The 18,724-nt window shown below is 42.4% G+C and overlaps 1 protein-coding gene across 1 annotated transcript in view; it reads left to right on the top strand.

The window, feature by feature from the left end:
• Positions 1-217: 217 nt before the first annotated feature.
• Positions 218-18,724, top strand: part of NKIRAS1 (NFKB inhibitor interacting Ras like 1) — a 25,858-nt gene continuing 7,351 nt past the window's right edge. Inside the window, exons 1-3 of the mRNA XM_037736206.1 lie at positions 218-486; positions 8,080-8,190; positions 15,494-15,663. Of these exons, the coding sequence (XP_037592134.1) occupies positions 8,097-8,190; positions 15,494-15,663 (264 nt within the window). The 5' untranslated portion in view covers positions 218-486; positions 8,080-8,096. The remainder of the gene's footprint in view (positions 487-8,079; positions 8,191-15,493; positions 15,664-18,724) is intronic.

Below are 18,724 nucleotides of genomic sequence, written 5' to 3'. Positions count from 1 at the left end.
ACCTATTTCCAAGGACGCAGGGTCCCCAAGCCTGGATGGCTGAAGAGGAACACGATCAAAAGCGGATGGAAGAGCAGATCCCTAATGAAGCCTACCTGATGGCTGCCGCCAGACGGAAAGGAAAGAGCTATACTCCCACAATCCTTTTTGGGCTCCTCCCCCACTTCAGCCAATCTCTTTCCGGTGGAAAGCTGCGGCCTCCCAGGGCCTCATGGGACATGTAGTTCCGGCGTCACGCCTGGTGGGCGGAGTTCTGCCGAGTGGCGCGCAGCCGCCCCTATTGTCCCGCCCCCTACTCCGCAGGATTCGAACCCGAGCTGCCTGGGCGTCTCGAAGGGTCAGAGAGTTGGCTGCGAGCCTTCGGCCGGCAAGCGAGCGTCGGCTACGATCCCGCAGCGAGAGGAGGCAAGTTGGGCTCCAGGCTCCAAAGCCGGTGGCCGCGGGTCGCGGTGGAGCCGCTGTCTTCGAGGTCAGAGGAGAGAACAGGTTTGTTTGACGCACCGCGGGCTCTCCCCCTGCGGAGTCTCTGCGGGTTTCTCCAAGCTGCTCTGTCCCTCTCCTGTCCCCGCACGACAGGCGGAGAAATCTGGGCCCCAGTGCTGCGCTGAGACCCCTCAACGCTTCCCCAGCCCCCCAGGGAGGCCTTCACGGAGCCGGGGGCAACGCGGGTGGGGGCGCTCACTGCGTCCCTTTGGCTCCAGTCTGCGTGAAGCTCCCGCAGGCCCCAGCTCCCAGGTATTTTGTCCTAAAAAGGGTCACGGAGTGGGTGGATTGCGGGCGGCTGGGCGCTTTTTCTGCATACGGATTTCGTCCCAAATTTGCTCATATCAGAACCACAGTTTTTCAGAAAAGCAAAATATTTGCCAAGACCTAAATAGGCCTTGGCAGGTGTAAATGTTTTAGGGAAGAAACGCCGAGAAAATGCTGGCATTTTGCGTTGCGTTTTTTAATTGAGAAATAGGTTACTGGCTTATTTTGCTTCTCCAGAATATTTTCATTTTTGATACAGTCATGTGGTTTTAATTTCCTTCCAGATTATGCGTTCAAATGTGGCGAAGGTTTAAGAGAATCGTACCTCTTAGTCGTAGCAGTTTTGATTATCTTTTTTTCCCTACATCATAGTTTTCCGTATTTTTAAATCACAGCCTTACCTTTTTAAGAGTCCCCATCTGGTTCATTGATTGATTCAACAAATATTTATTAAGTGTCTAATACGTGCCAGGCGTAGCTGCTGGGGATACCGCAGCAAACGCAGAAATTTTGGCCTTCTTGGAAACGGGCAACAGGCAGAAGCTAGCTGTGTATTGGGTTTGGTGAAATGCTAAGGAAAAACGCTAAAGGTAGGGAAGTGATGAGGGAGTGTTACGGGGTGGGGGAGTTGCCATTTGGGATGGAATGTCCAGGTGAAGTCTTTTAGAGAAGGCAACATTTAAGATAGGACCTCAAGGATAAGAGTCTGGGAGTAAGAGTCGGGGACTGATTCAGGCAGAGGGAAAAGTGCCAAGACTGGAGCATGCAGATTAATAGAGGAACAGCAGGGAAGCTGTGTCGCGGGAAAACACAGTAGGGGAAAGTGGGAAATGACGTCAGAGCGGTGAAGTTTTTTGCATGGACTTTGGATTTCATTGGAAGATTTTGAGCAGAAGGATGACCTCATATGGCTTACATTTTTAAAAGGTAACTTGGATTGCTCCTTTTGATGCTGAAAGGAAAGAGAAAACAATGGAAGCAGAGAAACTGCTTAGGAGATTGTTAGTCTTCCATTGCTGCTGTAACAAATTGCAGAAACTTTGTTGGTTCATAACAACACAGATTTATCGTCTGTAAGTCTGTAGATCAGACTAGGTCTGTAAATCTTACTAGGCGAAAATCAAGGTATCAGTAGGGCTCTGTTCCTTCTGGAAGTCCTAGGGGAGAATACATTTATTTCCTTGGCTTTCCCACCTTATGAAGCCTGCCTGAATTCCTTGACTCCTGACCGCTTCTTTCATCTTCACAGCCAGCAGAAGAGCATCTTCAAATCACACCCTCTGCCCTCTCCAGCACTCCTGTGTCTCTCTTGTAAAGACACTTGTGATTACAGTGGGCACACCTGGATAATTCAGAATAATGTCTTCATTTGGAAGTTCTTAATCACACCTGTGAAATTCTTGCACGAGTATGTAAAGTAACGTATTCACAGGTTTGGGCGATTATGAAGTCTTTGAGAGACCAGGTGAGAGAACGTGGTGCCTCACTGGGCCCACGTCAGTAGTGATAAAAATGGTAAGCAGTGCAGCCCTGTATGTATTTCAGAGGTGAGAATGACAGACTAAAAAGTTGAATGAGCTACTCTAGGCACACTGCCTATGAGGGTAGTCCTGCAAAATAAAATATAATGAAAAATAAAGTTGGATGGATCATTCGGAAAAACGATTCTAGCAGTGTGAATAATCATTGCTGATTTATCAATCAGGCTTGCAGTTTTGTTTCTCAATTTGTAGTTGCTCAGTTAGCAGTTTTACAAGATTTGGATTTGGGTTTCCAATGGATTTTGAGATTCCAGAGGACAAGGGATGATTTCCGTTTTTGCCCCCTAGTTTGCCCCGATGCCTGGCATGATGGTAGGCCCTCAGTAAATGTTTGGTAAGTGAAAGAATGGTAAGCTAGAATCTGCGTATTACATGTTATTTTGTGCAATATTGTGTGCAAAACCTGTTGAATATATGGATAAGTAAAAGTATTCCACTCCATATATAAAGTTGACATAAGCAAGTACACAGTGTAGGTGGCTTCCCCATGTGACAGTGTTTTTAGAGATGTGTAACATCTCTCCTATGATGTTAACAGTGTTTTGGTATTATGTTTTTCTGGTTGCATCAGAAAGTTGTGTTTTACTTATAAAAATAGAATGACGTACTTACACAGAGGAACAGAAGCACTAACAGTTTTGGGGAGCTGTTTCTGATGGCTCTTCAAAGAGGATGTTGACAAAGCATTTCACAGGAATGGTTGAGGCCACATATTCTGTGGTGTTTTTTTTTTTTTTTGGCCTCAAGTTGGAGAGAGGAAATTGTATTTATTGTCTAGCAATGTTGTTGATTGACCTGGAAAGTAAAGCAATATGTATTTAAGACTACACTGGTTCTTGCCTATTAAGCATATTCTCTTAGTAATTTACATCAGATGAGGTTTAATAGGTCACAGGTGGAATTTTTTGCCTAGTTTCTTAGGGTAGGGATGTGGCAAGTAGCTGTAACTACTGCTTTTTGTGTTCACCTCAGTGTGGATGTATTCTATGGACAAGCAATTTCTAATATCATAGTATCACAGTGTTGAAAGAAGTCGAAAGGTCATGCATGTACTGCAGAACCTTTCAAATTCTTGAAACCTAGATTTAATTAAGAGGCTTGGTTACCCCAGGATCGGTTCATGCGATTCAGTACCCATTCAGGGCACTGCAGACGACCACCTTTTTATATTTCTCAGGAAGTGGTGTACATTTATTGTGTTTGGGAATTAGGAAATAATTGTAAGTGCTTAAAGAGCCACACTTTTAGTAGTTTTTATTTGAAAATGTGAAAATAAGCATGAGAACCGCTTATTTGTAATGTGAGCTCCTGCCATAGTTACATATACAGAAAATAAAGCATTTTTATGTATGTGTCATTCCAAATGTTTATTATTTTTTAAAGAATTCTTACTTTGTAATTGATGGTAGCAAGTCACTAATCTGCTTTATGTAGTATTGTTTCCTATTTGGAAGGCAACCAGGAACCTAGAATATTTCAGCCATGCTTTGATTAATCACACTTAGCTTTTCATCTTTGTTTTCTTTTTGATAGTGTAAAATATTTAATGAAGCCTGTCTCTTCCCTTTCTTTCCAAAAAATTATTAAAATCCTTAGCTAGTGTTTTGAGCTGCCTTTATTCAGTTACTTTTACTATTTGCTCATGATGAAGACTTCTTTGGTAATATCAAAATGAACTCCCCAATTTATTAATATACACACACAATACAAAACAATATTTAATTTTTAGCAAGCCTTGTCTGTTAATCCTATTATCAACCAGTGAACAAAGTGCAATTGTAGTGTACTACTTTTATAGCAGATATAGTAAAATTACTTTCAAAAGGTACTTTAGAAAACTTAATTTCTGAATTTCTCAGGTTTCTGTTGGTGTCAGATTTTTCCAGTTTGCTATAGGCCCCGGCACTCATATTTGCCCCTTTTTTACAGAGGGTCTGTTGCTGTGAATCACTGGGTGTTTTTTTCCTTATAGCTGCCTGTTTCACTCAGCTACAGTCTGTTGCTGACCTTTTGAGTTTATATATATATATAAATTCAAAGAGACAGAGTCCTGATGTGGTGCCCAGGCCAGTCTCGAGCTCCTGGCTCCAGCAGTCCACCCACCTTGGCCTTCCAAAGTGTAGAGATTACAGACGTGAGCCACTGCACCCAGCCTCTTTTGAGTGTTTTGAAGATTGGCATAATGTGTGGATTAAGGTGCATTTTTTTCAGTTGAGCAGGAAAGGGAGAGTAGTAAAAATTGATATTTAGAAATTCCACTGAGGGTAAGATATTTTCAGAGAAATAGAAATAACAATAGAAAAATTAGGATTTAGATTCCACAGCAGCCTTTTCTGACAGAATCGTGCTGTGCTGTCATTTTTCCCACACTCTAGGAGATTTATTTCTTCTTCAGACTCTTCTCATGTGCCTACATGGCAGTTTCCTTTACATTTTAACTATTATTTAAAAAAAAAATCGTTTTAAGGAAAGATTCAGTGGTATCATAACTTACAAAGAAATCACAGTAGGCAGAGAAGAGAGTCCTTTGATAAATGAAGTGACATTAAATTAATCATAAATTCACAGGTATCTGTAGAAAACCTTTTAAAATAGGCTGCTGTTGCAGACATAGGAAATATCATACCATAGATGAGCAATGTCACGTAATGCTCTGCACTTACAAATAAAGGCTGAGAATTTTTCTATTGCAGTTAGGTTGAAAATATATAAAGAAAAGAAAGTCCCCTAAGAGAAGTGATTCTCATGGAAGCCAGTGGTAAAAATATTCTTGGAAGATTTAGAATCTGAAGTATGCCACACAGGAAAAAATGGTTGTATCACGTAAGTGAAGGCTAGTTGTCTGTTGGTAAAGTGCAGTGTACTACTTTGAAAATAAATATTGTGTTTTACTGTGCTTCAAAATGGCAGTGTGAAATTTTTTGTATGAGATTAGTGTGGTAGGTGATTTGGGTCATTAAAAAATTACAGACAGAAAATACAGTAGAGAAGACTTGAGGAAATTTATTTGTGGCGTAATGTTTCCAGTGTTGGTAAAAAAAAAAAAAAAAAAACACCCAAAACCAACCAGTGTTACTGTGTAACACAGATGCATGCAAATGTAACTATTAGACTATCACCATTAAGATGTATTCTGCACTTTGAGAGGCTGAGGCAGGCGGATCACTTGAGGTTAGGAGTTTGAGACCAGCCTGGCCAACGTGGTGAAACCCCGTCTCTACTAAAAATACAAGTCTTAGCCAGGTATGGTGGTATGCATCTGTAATCCCAGCTACTTGGGAGGCTGAAACAGGAGAATTGCTCGAACTCGGGAGTTGGAGGTTGTAGTAAGCCAAGACTGCGCCACTGCACTCCAGCCTAGACAACCAAATATATATATATATATATATATATATATGTATATAAAATATATATACAATATATATGTAATATATATTTTTTTCTATAGCTGATGTGGTGAGCAGAGGAGGATCTCTTGAACCCAAGAGTTGTAGGTGGTAGTGTATTGTAATTATACCTGTAAATAGCCTCCAGCCTGGGCAACATAGCCAGACCCCATCTCTAAAAAAAAAATGTGTGTGCTGTGTTGGGTTTTTGTTCTCACAGTCCAGTGAGCACATGAGTGCAGAAAGATACCCAGCATTCCTTTTGTCAGAATGCTTATTTAAAACTTTTTTTTTTTTTCTTGAGATGGAGTTTCATTGTTGCCCAGGCTGGAGTGCAGTGGTACCATCTCAGCTCACTGCAACCTCCGCCTCCCAGGTTCAAGTGATCCTCCTGAATAGTTAGGATTATTACAGGCGCCAAACACCACACTAGCTAATGTCTTGTACTTTTAGTAGAGACAGGGTTTCACCATGTTGGCCAGGCTGGTCTTAAACTCCTGACCTCAAATTATCTGCCCACCTCAGCCTCCCAAAGTGCTGGGATTACAGCCGTGAGCCACCACACTGGGCCATGAACTTTATTGTTAGAGTTCTTTTTTTAATTACATTTTATTTTTTATTTTGAGATGGAGTTTCATTTTCATTCCTCAAGTTAGAGTGCAGTGGCATGATCTCAGCTCACTGCAACCTCCACCTCCCAGTTCAAGCGATTCTCTTGCCTCAGCCTCCCGAGTAGCTGAGATTAGAGGTGCCTGCCACTACACCTGGCTATTTTTTGTATTTTTAGTAGGACGGGGTTTCATCACGCTGGCCAGGCTGGTCTCAAACTTCTGGCCACAGTGAGCCACCCACCTTGGCCTCCCAAAGTGCTGAGATTACATGCGTGAGCCACCATGCCTAGCGTTAGAGTTGTTTTTGACTGCAAGGAGTTATGGTGTCCCTTTTAGCCTGGTTTATAACATGTTCATTTCTAAATAAGTAGAAAATTGGGGGAAATAAGGAGGTAGTGGGAGATGGCAAACAGGAATGTAGAAATTTGAATTCTTTGTCAAATTATTCTGTTGTATTTAACGATCCTTTTTACTTTCTGCCTTGACTTCTGGTACCTTGCGTTCTGGAAAGCAGCCTTGAGGAAAATTGAAGGAAATGTTGCCTAACCTTGTTCTTTCTTAGTTATAAGTTGAGAGGCTAGGAGAGATTAATTTTCCTTTTCTTTCCAGTTTCAAGTGCATGGGCAATTTTTCTAGCATTGTCTGTTCTTCCTCAAAAAGAAGTGTGACTAAGAAAGCCCACGTGACAACCAGGTGCAGTAGATCATGTCTGTGATCACAGCACATTGGGAGGCCAAGGCAGGTGGATCACTTGAGGTCAGGGGTGAGACCATCCTGGCCAACAAAGTGAAACACCATCGCCGCTAAAAATATAAAAATTTAGCCGGGCATAGTGGCGGGTGCCTGTAATCCCAGCTACCTGGGAGACTGAGGCAGGAGAATTGCTTGCACTCTGGAAGTGGAGGTTGCGGTGAGCTGAGATCTTGCAACTGCACTTCAGCCTGAGTGACAGAGCTAGACTCTGTCTCAAAAAAAAAAAGCCCATGTGACTACCAAAATCCAGTTTCTTCCTCTCCTGAGAAAAGACTGACATAAACTAATTAATGTTTGTTTAAAACATCATGCCCATTCTCTAAAAATTTTATCTTCAACCCTCCTTAAATTTTTACTTAAATGTTTATTTTTCCAGGTAAACATTGAGTAGGCAGTCTCTTTCAAGGATTTAAGAGTCTGTTGGATTCCTATAGGCTTAATCAGTATTGAAATATTCTTAATATAAGATGTATTTATTCTTTTTGAACAAAGATGTATTCATATCCATGTAATCTTTTTTTTTTTTGACAGTGTTTTGCTCTTTCATCCAGGCTGGAGTGAAGTGCAATCTCAGCTCACTGCAACCTCCACCTCCTGGGTTCAAGCAATTCTTCTGCCTCAGCTTACTGAGGAGCTGGGATTACAGGCTCATGCCACCACGCCCAGCTAATTTTTATATTTTTAGTAGAGATGGGGTTTCACCATGTTGGCCAGGCTGGTCCCGAACTCTTGACCTCAGATGATCCACCTGCCTGGCCTCCCAAAATTCTGGGATTGCAGGTGTGAGTTTACCCGGCCTGTATTCTTACATTTATCTACATTGTCTCTGTGAGATACATAAGAAACTGATAATGCTTATTGCTCTGAGGGAGCAAATGGGAGACTGGGGAATGGGATTTCGAAGGCTGTACGTTATTCTATATCTCCTTTTCTATATTTGAAAATTTTCTCTGTGCATGTGTTACATATTAAATTGAAATATTGAAAGAAAAGGAACAGGTTGATTTCAACAGTATGCAATTTCTGTTCTCTCCACAGTGATATCCTGAGAGAAGATGGGAAAGGGCTGCAAGGTTGTGGTTTGTGGATTGTTATCTGTGGGGAAAACTGCAATTTTGGAGCAGCTCCTTTATGGAAACCATACTATCGGTAAGATTGTGTTCCTCCAGTTTGTCTCTAAGTCCTGGGAGCTGTCAGAGGTCTTTTGTTGGTCATGGTATACTAAAAATGGTCGATGGCACAAAAAAGGGGAGGTATAATCCAGAGGGACCAAAAGATATTAAGAGGGAAGAAAAGAGGAGGGAAAAAGTCTTGATATTATTGAAATTCAAGAGTGCCTGCTGTAAGTTATGACAGGTAAGAAAAGAAATGGTCCGTGGCTGGGGTAAAAGGCAGAAGAACATGTAAATAAAAAAAGAAAAGAAATGGCCAGTATGGGTATATATTCCTTTGTATGTATGTGGTTTTCTGTGTATTTACACAATGAATGGTGGTGTACGAATCATAGAATCACTGATTTAAGAAAACATGACTTTCCACTGGGCATGGTAGCTCAGGCCTGTAATCCCAGCACTTTGGGAGGCCTTGGCAGGCGGATCACCTGAGGTCAGGAGTTCAAGACCAGCCTGGCCAACATGGTGAAACCCCATCTCTACTAAAAATACGAACATTAGCCAGGCATGGTAGCAGGTGCCTATAATTCTGCTACTTGGGAGGCTGAGGCAAGAGAATTGCTTGAACCCGGAAGGCTGAGGTTGCAGAGAGCCAAGATGGTGTCACTGCACTCCAGCCTGGGCTACAGAGTGAGACTCCGTCTCCAATTTAAAAAAAGAAAATTGTAGCCTGGGCACGGTGGCTCACGCCTGTAATCCTAACACTTTGGGAGGTGGAGACTGGTGGATCACGAGGTCAAGAGATCGAGACCATCCTGGCCGACATGGTGAAACCCTGTCTCTGCTAAAAATATGAAAAATTAGCCAGGCATGGTGGTGCGTGCTTGTAGTCCCAGCTACTTGGGAGGCTGAGGCAGGAGAATCACTTGAACCTGGGAGGCGGAGGTAGCAGTGAGCCAAGATCACACCATTGTACTCCAGCCTGGGTGACAGAGTGAGACTCCATCTCAAGAACATGACTCCCCAGTGCTGCTGTATGTAGGCTTTTAAAAATAGAAGAAACAGCCATTTGGTGAGTATGACTTAATTTTGTGAATTGGGCTAGCTCATTCATTTATTCATTCACTGAGTCAAATAATTGTTAGTTAATATTTGCTATATGATTCTTGTGATCAGGCCTTGGGTTACAGAGGTGAGACAGCATCTCTGGAGGTCATGGTTCAGTAAGGAAGATAGGTATTTCCAGTTAGAAGGAGATGACATTTGTGTTAGATAAGTAAATAGAGATCGTCAAAGCATTTATTTCTGGCAAATAACTTAAAGCACGTTTCTGTTTTCCTGAGATAGAGTCTTACTCTGTCTCAGGCTTGAGTGCAGTGGTGCAGTCTCAGCTCACTGCAACCTCTGCCTCCCATATTCAACTGATTCTCCTGCCTCAGCCTCCTGAGTAGCTGGGACTACAGGTGTGTGCCACCGTGCCTGGCCAATTACTTTTTGAACTTTTATTTTTTTAGTAGAGAGGGAGTTTCACCATGTTGGCCAGGCTGGTCTTGAACTCCTGCCCTCAAGTGATCCGCCTGCCTCAGCTTCCCAAAGTGCTGGAATTAGAGGCATAACCCACCACCCCGGCCCACATTTGTTTTTCGTTAACCATTTTGATCAGCTCTGCTTCTCTTTTAGCTTTTTAAAGTAATATTTAATGATTGTGGTTAAATTTATATTTAGTGTTTATTATAATACCTATGTCAGTAGTTCACAGATTTTTTGGTTTCAGAATCCTTTTGCTCTGTGAAAACTTACTGAGGACCCCAAACAGTTTTTGTTTATGTGGGCCGTATCTTTCAACATTTACCGTATTAGAAATTAAAACTGTGGCCAGGTGTGGTAGTTCACACTTTTTTTTTTTGAGATGGAGCTTCGCTCTGTAGCCCACACTGGAGTGCAGTGGTGCGATCTCAGCTCACTGCCACCTTTGCCTCCCAGGTCCCGGTTTAAACAGTTCTCCTACCTCAGCCTCCCAAGCAGCTGGGATTACAGGCATGAGCCACCATGCCCAGCTAATTTTTGTATTTTTTAGTAGAGGAGGGGTTTCTCCATGTTGGCCAGTCAGGTCATGACCTCCTGACCTTGTAATCCGCCTGCCTCAGCCTCCCACGGTGCTAGGATTACAGGCATGAGCCACTGCGCCTGGCCAGTAGCTCACACTTTGGTAATCTCAGCAGTTTGGGAGACTGAGGTGGGAAGATCACTTGGGCTCAGGAGTTTGAGACTAGTCTGAGACCTCATTTCCACGAAAAACAAAAACAAAACAACCCAAAAGACAGAAATTAGCCAGGTGGGCATGGTGGCATGTGCCTGTGGTCCCAGTTACTTGAAATGCTGGGGTGGAGAATCACATGGGAGGTTGAGGCTGCAGTGAGCCATGATCATACCACCGCACTCCAGCTTAGACTCCTTGTCTCAAAAAAGAAAAAAAAAGGAAAATGGAGACATTTGTAAACTACTTATTTTTTTCCTAAATGATGCTAATAAACTCATATTCTAAAATAACTTTATGAAAAAAATTATATTTTCAAAATAGTGAGAAGGCTAGCATTGATTTACTTTTTTTTTTTTTGAGACACAGTCTCACTCTGTTGCCCAGGCTGGAGTGCAGTGGTGTCATCTCAGCTCACTGCAACCTCCGCCTCTGGGTTCAAGCAGTTGTCCTGCCTCAGCCTGCTGAGTAGCTGGGACTACAGGTGCATGCCACTATGCCCTGCTAATTTTTTTTTGTATTTCACTAGAGGTGGTGTTTCACCGTATTGTCTAGGCTGGTCTCGAACTCCTGAGCTCAGACAATCTGCCCACTTTGGCCTCCCAAAGTGCTGAAATTATAGGCGTGAGCCACTGCGCCTAGCCATTGCTTTACTTTTTAGAAAATCCTTCTGATGTCCAACTTAATAGAAGGCAATTATCATGTCTATTAATACTTGCCTTTGTAATCTTTTGTGATGTGCTGTTTCAGTTGAAATATACGAAGAAGGCCAGGAGTGGTGGCTCACATCTGTAATCTCAGCACTTTAGGAGGCTGAGGCAGGCAGATCACCTGAGGTTGGGAGTTCGAGACCAGCCTGACCAACATGGAGAAACTCCGTCTCTACTAAAAATACAAAAAAATTAGCTGGGCGTGGTGGTGCGTGCCTGTAATCTCACCTATTCAGGAGGCTGAGACAGGAGAATTACTTGAACCTGGGAGGCAGAGTCTGCAGTGAGCTGAAATCGAGCCATATGATTCCAGCCTGGGCAACAAGAGCAAAACTCTGTCTCAAAAAAAAAAGAAATATATGAAGAAAATCTAGCCTCACACAGATGTGTAGTTGGAAAAGGTAGGAGGAATACTTTAATAGCCTTTTCAGTTAATTATGAATATTTTTCTTTGGTATTTCACTAAAATTCAACAAGTGATGGTTATTTAAAAGTTATTTCAGTGTAGAATCTGTAATCATATTCGTGAACGTTTGGTACTCTGCTACATTAAAATCTCATTGATTGATCCTGCACTTTAAATGGGTCTTTTACCCAAGTGTAGTTTTTTAGCTTCATGAATTGGTCATTTGGAAAGTTTTGGTCTTCCATATCACTTTTGTTAATATCACTACCAATTTCATCAGTATTGGGAAGCTATCAAGTTCATGATGATGGATACAATTCTCATTTTTGCTTGAAAGCTCAAATTTTATTGACAACAAATACTGATACCATAGTTATTTTCCTTGAAATGATACAGACTTCCTTTATTTTTGAGAAAATGTTTGTCAAATATCATAAATACATAGTTTTTCTGTCATTCCTTCTTTTTAAAAATGACAGCTAGTTCAGCTTGCAATTCAAAACACACAAGAGATTTTCCTCGAGACAGTTACCATAATTGTATACAGAAATGCTTTATGCATAGTTCCCATTTAATCCCATAGAATATTGAAAAGATACATACTCAGGGCTTGAGATTTAATAAAATTAGTCATTTTTGTTGCTTCATTAAGGACATTCTTAAGTAAAACTGGCTATTTCTTTTTTAACCACAAGCACAAGACGGTGAAGAATCTAATGGCAACTATGTCCTTAGTACCATTGACTTGATTTGCTCTAAGGTATGGGCAGTTTTACCCGCCATTGCTTTTGCACCATCAGTACAAATGTCAACACAGTGGAAAAGACAGATGCCTTAGTATTATTATCAATATAGTTTTGCCCATGTGGATCCCTGAAAAGAGACCTCACAAGATCTCAGACCAAGTTGGAGAGCTGCTGGCATATGTAAATACAGTACAGTTGACCCTTAAACAGTGCAGGGGTAAGAGGTACTAACACCTCCCCCAGTCAGTTGAAAATCTGCATACAATTTTTGACTCCCTAGAAATTTACTAACAGTTTACTGTTGACCAAAAGCCTTAAAGCTGATAACAGAAATAGTTGATTACCATGTTTTTGTATGCTGTGGGTATTATATACTGTACTCTTAAAGTAAGAGATAAAATGTTATTAAAATCATAAGAAGCTGGGTGAGGTGGCTCATGCCTATAATCCCAGCACTATGGGAGGCTGAAGTGGGTGGAACACTTGAAGTCAGGAGTTCAAGACCAGCCTGGCCAACATGGTGAAACCCTGTCTCTACTAAAAATAAAAAAATTAGCTGGGTATCGTGGCACATGCCTGTAATTCCAGCTCCTTGTGAGGCTGAGACAGGAGAATCGCTTGAACCCAGGAGGTGGAGGTTGTAGTGAGCTGAGATTGTACCACTGCAGTCTAGCCTGGGTGACAAAGCAAGACTCGCTCTCAAAAACAAACAAACAAAAAACACATGAGAGAAAATCTATGTACTATTCAGTAACTGGAAGTGGTGCATCGTAAAGGTCTTCATCCTCATGGTTTTTATGTTGAGTAGACTAAGGAGGAGGAGGAGAAGGATTAGTCTTGCTGCTTCAGGGGTGGCAGAGGAGGAAGAACATCCCCATATGATGTGAAGTTCAAACCTCTGTTAAGGGTCAGCTGTGTTCTCAGCTGAGCAGTATAGTATACTACGACTTTTTTTGTTTTGTTTTGTTTTGTTTTCATGGAGGCTCATATTTACTTTGTCATTTCCTTAGTTTTATTTATACGTTTTGCTAATTCTATTTTTTTCTTGGCTAGGTTCTTCAAGGAGCTCTGTGTTCTCTTACCTACCGTGCCACCATCATCATAGAACCTCCCCTTGTTTCCTCCCTGTTTTTGTTGTTGTTGTTGACATGGAGTCTCGCTCTGTCACCCAGGCTGGAGTGCAGTGGTGTGATCTCAGCTCACTGCAACCTCTGCCTCCCAGGTTCAAGCGATTCTCCTGCCTCAGCCTCCCGAGTAGCTGGGATTACAGGCATGCGCCACCACTCCCAGCTAATTTTTGTATTTTTAGTAGAAATGGGTTTCACCATGTCCAGGCTGGTCTTGACCTCCTGGCCTCAGGCAATCTGCCCACCTCGGCCTCCCAAAGTGCTGAGATTACGGGTGTGAGCCACTGCTCCTAGACTCTCCCTGGTTTTGATTTCCTGTTTCCTCCATCTCTTGTCACCTTCTTATGGTTTATACCTTGTTTTTTTTCTTGTTGGAGCACATTTTCTAGTACTTTTCTGGAGTTGAATAGGTTGTAGAGTGGAGCAGAACATCCATTGATGATGGCCTTCAAAATGCCCACTGCCTGGCACATAGTTGTGACCCTGGGGTTTCTGAATCAAGATATTTACTCATTGTGCTTGGGATTTCCTTTACTTCATATCTGTGTTAGGTTCTGTTTCTTCCTCTTTCTATGGTTACATGTTAATTTTTTTTTTTTTTTTTGAGACAGAGTCTCACTCAGTCGCTTGGTCCAGAGTGCAGTGGCGTGATCTTGGCTCACTGCAACCTCTGCCTCCCAGATTCAAGTGATTTCCCTGCCTCAGCCTCCCGAGTAGCTGGGACTACAGACGCCCGCCACTACGCCCAGCTAATTTTTTGCATTTGTAGTAGAGATGGGGTTTCACCGTGTTGGCCAGACTGGTCTCGAACTCCTGACCTCAGGTAATCCGCTCACTTTGGCCTCCCAAAGTGCTGGGATTACAGGTGTGAGCCACTGTACCCAGCCCGATTACATGTTAATTTTTATGGAGGGTCTCCTCAAATACTTTTCTGAAAAAATATACATGATACATGTTTTGAGGCTTTGCATGTTTGAAACTGTCTTTATTTTACACTAACGTTTGAATTGTAATTGTGATGGGTTTAGAGCTCCAGGTCAAAAATAATAGCCTTTCAGAATTTTGAAAGCATTGCATGTATGGTTTAATCAATAATTATAAGACAAACCTTGACAAAATCTCCACATGGATCAAGAAGTACAGCGTTGAGGACACGCCAGTGGCTCCCTGCGTTCCTCTTCAGTGGCAGCTCAGTCCTTCCCTTGACTTGGTTCATCATTCTCTTTATCTTTAATTGCCACATATGTATGTATCACTAAATGGTAGAGTTTATTTTTGCCTTATGGATTTTATATGAATTAAACTCATCCACGTCTGGCTTCTTTCACTCAACATTATATTTGTAAGCCACATCAGGCCAGGCATGGTGGCTGACCACTGGAATCCTAACACTTTTGGAGGCTGAAGTGGGAAGATCACTTGAGCCCAAAAGTTTGAGACCAGCCTGGGAAGCATCAGGAGACCCCATCTCTAGGCAAAAAAAAAAAAAAAAAATTCAGATTCATCCATTTTGCTGTAGCTGTGGTTGTTTACTTTTCATTGCTGTACCATTCTGTTGTATAAAGCTACCACTGTCTCTTCTGTCTCGATGAAGAGATAGTTCATGATGATGAACATTTGGGTTATTTCCAGTTTGGAGCTGTTGGAAATAATGCTACTCTGGAACATTGTTGTACATGTATCCTGGCTATTACATGATAAATTCTGGGATGCATATCTAGGAAGGAAATTGCTGAGTCACAGAAGGTGTGTCTCTAACTTTACCAGCTTCCATTGTCTTCTTCTAGTGCTACTTTTGGGAATCTGGGAGCCATTATGATTCTCAATGCTTTGTTTGTGGAAGCTTTTCTAGGCTCTGTTCTTTGCTCCCAGTTGCTATGGTTTGAAGGATAGTGTCCCTTCCAAACTTCACATTGAAACTTAATCCTCATTGCAACAGTATTAAGCGGTGTGGCCTATAAGAGGTGATTAAGTCATGAGGGTTCCACTCTTCACCTTCTGAGGACTAATCCCTCATGAAAGATTGGCATCCTTATACCAGGGCTTGAGGTTGAAGGGAGTGCTCTCTTGCCCTCTGTCTCTCCTGCCACACAGCATTTGACCCCTCCCAAGGATGCAGCAACAAGGCTCCATCTTGCAGTGGAGACTGGGCTGTAACAAGACACCAGACCTACCGGTACCTTGATCTTGGACTTCTAGCCTCCAGAACTGTGAGAGAGAAATTTTCCGTTTATAAGTTACCCAATCTGTGGTATTTTGTTATAGAAGCACAAATAAACTAAGACACCAGTGTTCTGAAATTTCAATGATGTGTCATATAATCGATCTTTTTTTTTTTTTAAATTTTTATTTTTAAATGATGGAGTTTACTCTGCTGCCCAGGTTGGAGTACGGTGGCACAATCTCAGCTCACTGCAACATCCGCCTCCTGGGTCCAGGCAGTTCTCCCACCCCAGCCTCCTGAGTAGCTACGATTACAGGTGTGTGTCAACATGCCCAGCTAATTTTTGCGTTTTTAGTAGAGATGTGGTTTCACTCTGTTGCCCAGGATGGTCTCAAACTCCTGACCTCGGGTGATCTGCCTGCCTTGGCCCCCCAAAGTGCTGGTATTACAGGCGTGAGCCACCATGCCTGTCCAATCTGTTTTCACTTACTGTAGTGGACACTTAAAGGGCCCCTTCTACATGGAAATGCGTATTCTTCAGTTTTGAATTATTATGTTGTTGTTTTCTTTCCTCTGTGTTCTCTGCTCTTTTTGTCTGGAACTCTCTTTTTGGATGCTGGACCTTCTGGACTAGTCCTTGAATTTTCTGTTCGTAGTTAAAAATGAACACCTAGGCCCAGTGCGTTGGCTCACACCTGTAATCCTAGCACTTTGGGAGGCCGAGGCAGGCAGATACCTTGAGCTCACAAGTTTGAGACCAGCCTGGGATGGTGAAACCCCTCTGTACAAAAAAATACAAGAATTAGTAGGGCTTGGTGGTATGCACCTGTAGTCCCACCTACTTGGGGGACTGAGGTGGGAGCATCACTTGACTCCAGGAAGTCGAGGCTGCAGTGAGCTGAGATTGTCCCACTGAACTGCAACCTAAATGACAAATGAGACCCTGTCTCAAAAATAAATAATGAAGACTTAAAGAGCCAATTGGAGGCCGGGTGCGGTGGCTCACGCCTGTAATCCCAGCACTTTGGAGGCCGAGGTGGGCGGATCACGAGGTCAAGAGATTGAGACCATCCTGGCCAACATGGTGAAACTCCATCTCTACTAAAAATACAAAAATTAGCCAGGCGTGGTGGCATGCGCCTGTGGTCTCAGCTATTCGGGACGCTGAGGTGAAAGAATAGCTTGAACCCAGGAGGCGGAGGTTGCAGTGAGCCGAGATTGTGCTACTGCACTCCAGCCAGGCGACAGAGCAAGACTCCGTCTCAAGGGGAAAAAAAAAAGCCAATTGGAAGGTCTAAGCATCTAGGGTTCATGACTTGGAGCTCCGCTAAGGTGATCTGGCGGGGGCATTTGCTGGGGAACCCTAGATGTCAGTATATTTAGGATTGTTTCCTTTTCCATTGGCCAGATTCTCCAGATTCCCCTGGATGGGAATAAAGACCTGGCTGCCAGTGTTTTGGGAGCAGAAAGGGAGAGCCGGAGGACTTCAGCATTCAGTATGTGTGTGTGCAGGAATGTCACTTAATTGCCCCGTTTTCACTGTGGAACTCATACCCCTTATCCCACAGTCCATATAACCTCTATTTAACCGTCTCCAGAGATTGCACCCTTAAGCCTTCCCTTGGTGTGCGAGATGGGTAGTTGTCCAGCAACATGGAGTGGGAGGAGAACTAGAGAACTGGTGGAAGACTCATGACTTCATTTGATCTTTAGAGGACCAAAATGTCAAAAGGTCTGAGCTTTAGACCCCCTTTTGGAGAGGCAGGTAGGGGTGGGATAACTGGACTGGTTTTTTGGTGAATAAAACATCACATGACAAAACACTTGGTAGTTTTTGCTTTTAAATTAATTTGTAATCAAAACCCAATAGGTTTGTGTCTTAACAGATAACCTTTAATTACCTTAAGGCTTAATTTATGACAGGATGACACAGACACATATATACATAATCGAATTTATGAACAATTTTACCTTTCTAAACTGAATACATTCCTTATGAGTTATATTGATGAAAGTAAATTTTTGGTTTCTCATGATCTCATCTGTGTATCATCATGTGATTATTCCTTGTAATCTAATACTTATGGAGATTTTATTTAATCTAATGCTCATGGACATTTCATGTAGGGCACCTGGAACAAATCATTCTACACTGTTTAGGTTGTTTAGGAAAACTGTAACTAGAGTTTTCTAAAAACTATAACGTATGATTGAGGGTATAGGATGTTATCCATGTGATTTTACTTCTGGATGTATCTCATATTTATTAATTTTAATTATAATTTTTTTTTGAGATGAATCTTTCTGTGAACTCCAGCCCAAGCTGGAGTACAGTGGCATGATCTTGGCTCACTGCAACCTCCACCTTCCAGATTCAAGCAATTCTCCCTGCCTCAACCTCCTGAGTAGCTGGGATTACAGGTGCCTACCACCATGCCTGGCGAACTTTTGTATTTTTAGCAGAAACGAGGTTTTGCCATGTTGGCCAGGCTGATCTCAAACTCCTGACCTCAGGTGATTTGCCCACCTAGGCCTTCCAATGTGCTGGTATTACAGGTGTGAGCCACTAAGACTGGCTTCATATTTAAATATGAAGGTGGTTACTGGGACTGTACCTTACCTGTCTTATCGGATGTCTCTCTGCTACGTATTAAAATTCAGAAAGTTAATCTTTTCCCTTTAATTCCTTTATCAAAAAGGGCTTATTGAGTATTTGCTGTGTACACAGAATGGTTCCTTTCACTCAGTAAACTTAGAGACTAGTTGAAGAGACAAACTTGCACAAATGTAACAAAGTGGTAAAATGCATTTTTAAAAGATCATAAGAAGGGAATTTTTGTTTTTACACAGAAGAAATATATTTAAAAGTAATTTTGTTTAGGCCAGGTGCAGTGCCTCATACCTGTGATCCCAGCACTTTTGGAGGCCAAAGTGGGTGGATTGCTTGAGCCCAGGAGTTTGAGACTAGCCTGGGCAACATGGTGAAACCCTGTCTCTACAAAAAGTTAGCTGGGCATGGTGGCACCTGTAGTCCCAGCTAGGAGGGACTACTTGGGAGGCTGAGGTGGGAGGATCCCTTGAGCCCAGGAGGTGGAGGTTGCAGTGAGCTAAGATCGAGCCACTGTACTTCAGCCTGGGCAACAGAGCAGGACCCTGTTTAA

This window comes from Cebus imitator, unplaced genomic scaffold (assembly GCF_001604975.1).
Source record: "Cebus imitator isolate Cc_AM_T3 unplaced genomic scaffold, Cebus_imitator-1.0 Scaffold24, whole genome shotgun sequence".
Taxonomy (NCBI): domain Eukaryota; kingdom Metazoa; phylum Chordata; class Mammalia; order Primates; family Cebidae; genus Cebus; species Cebus imitator.
This window is presented reverse-complemented; position numbering and strand designations above follow the sequence as displayed.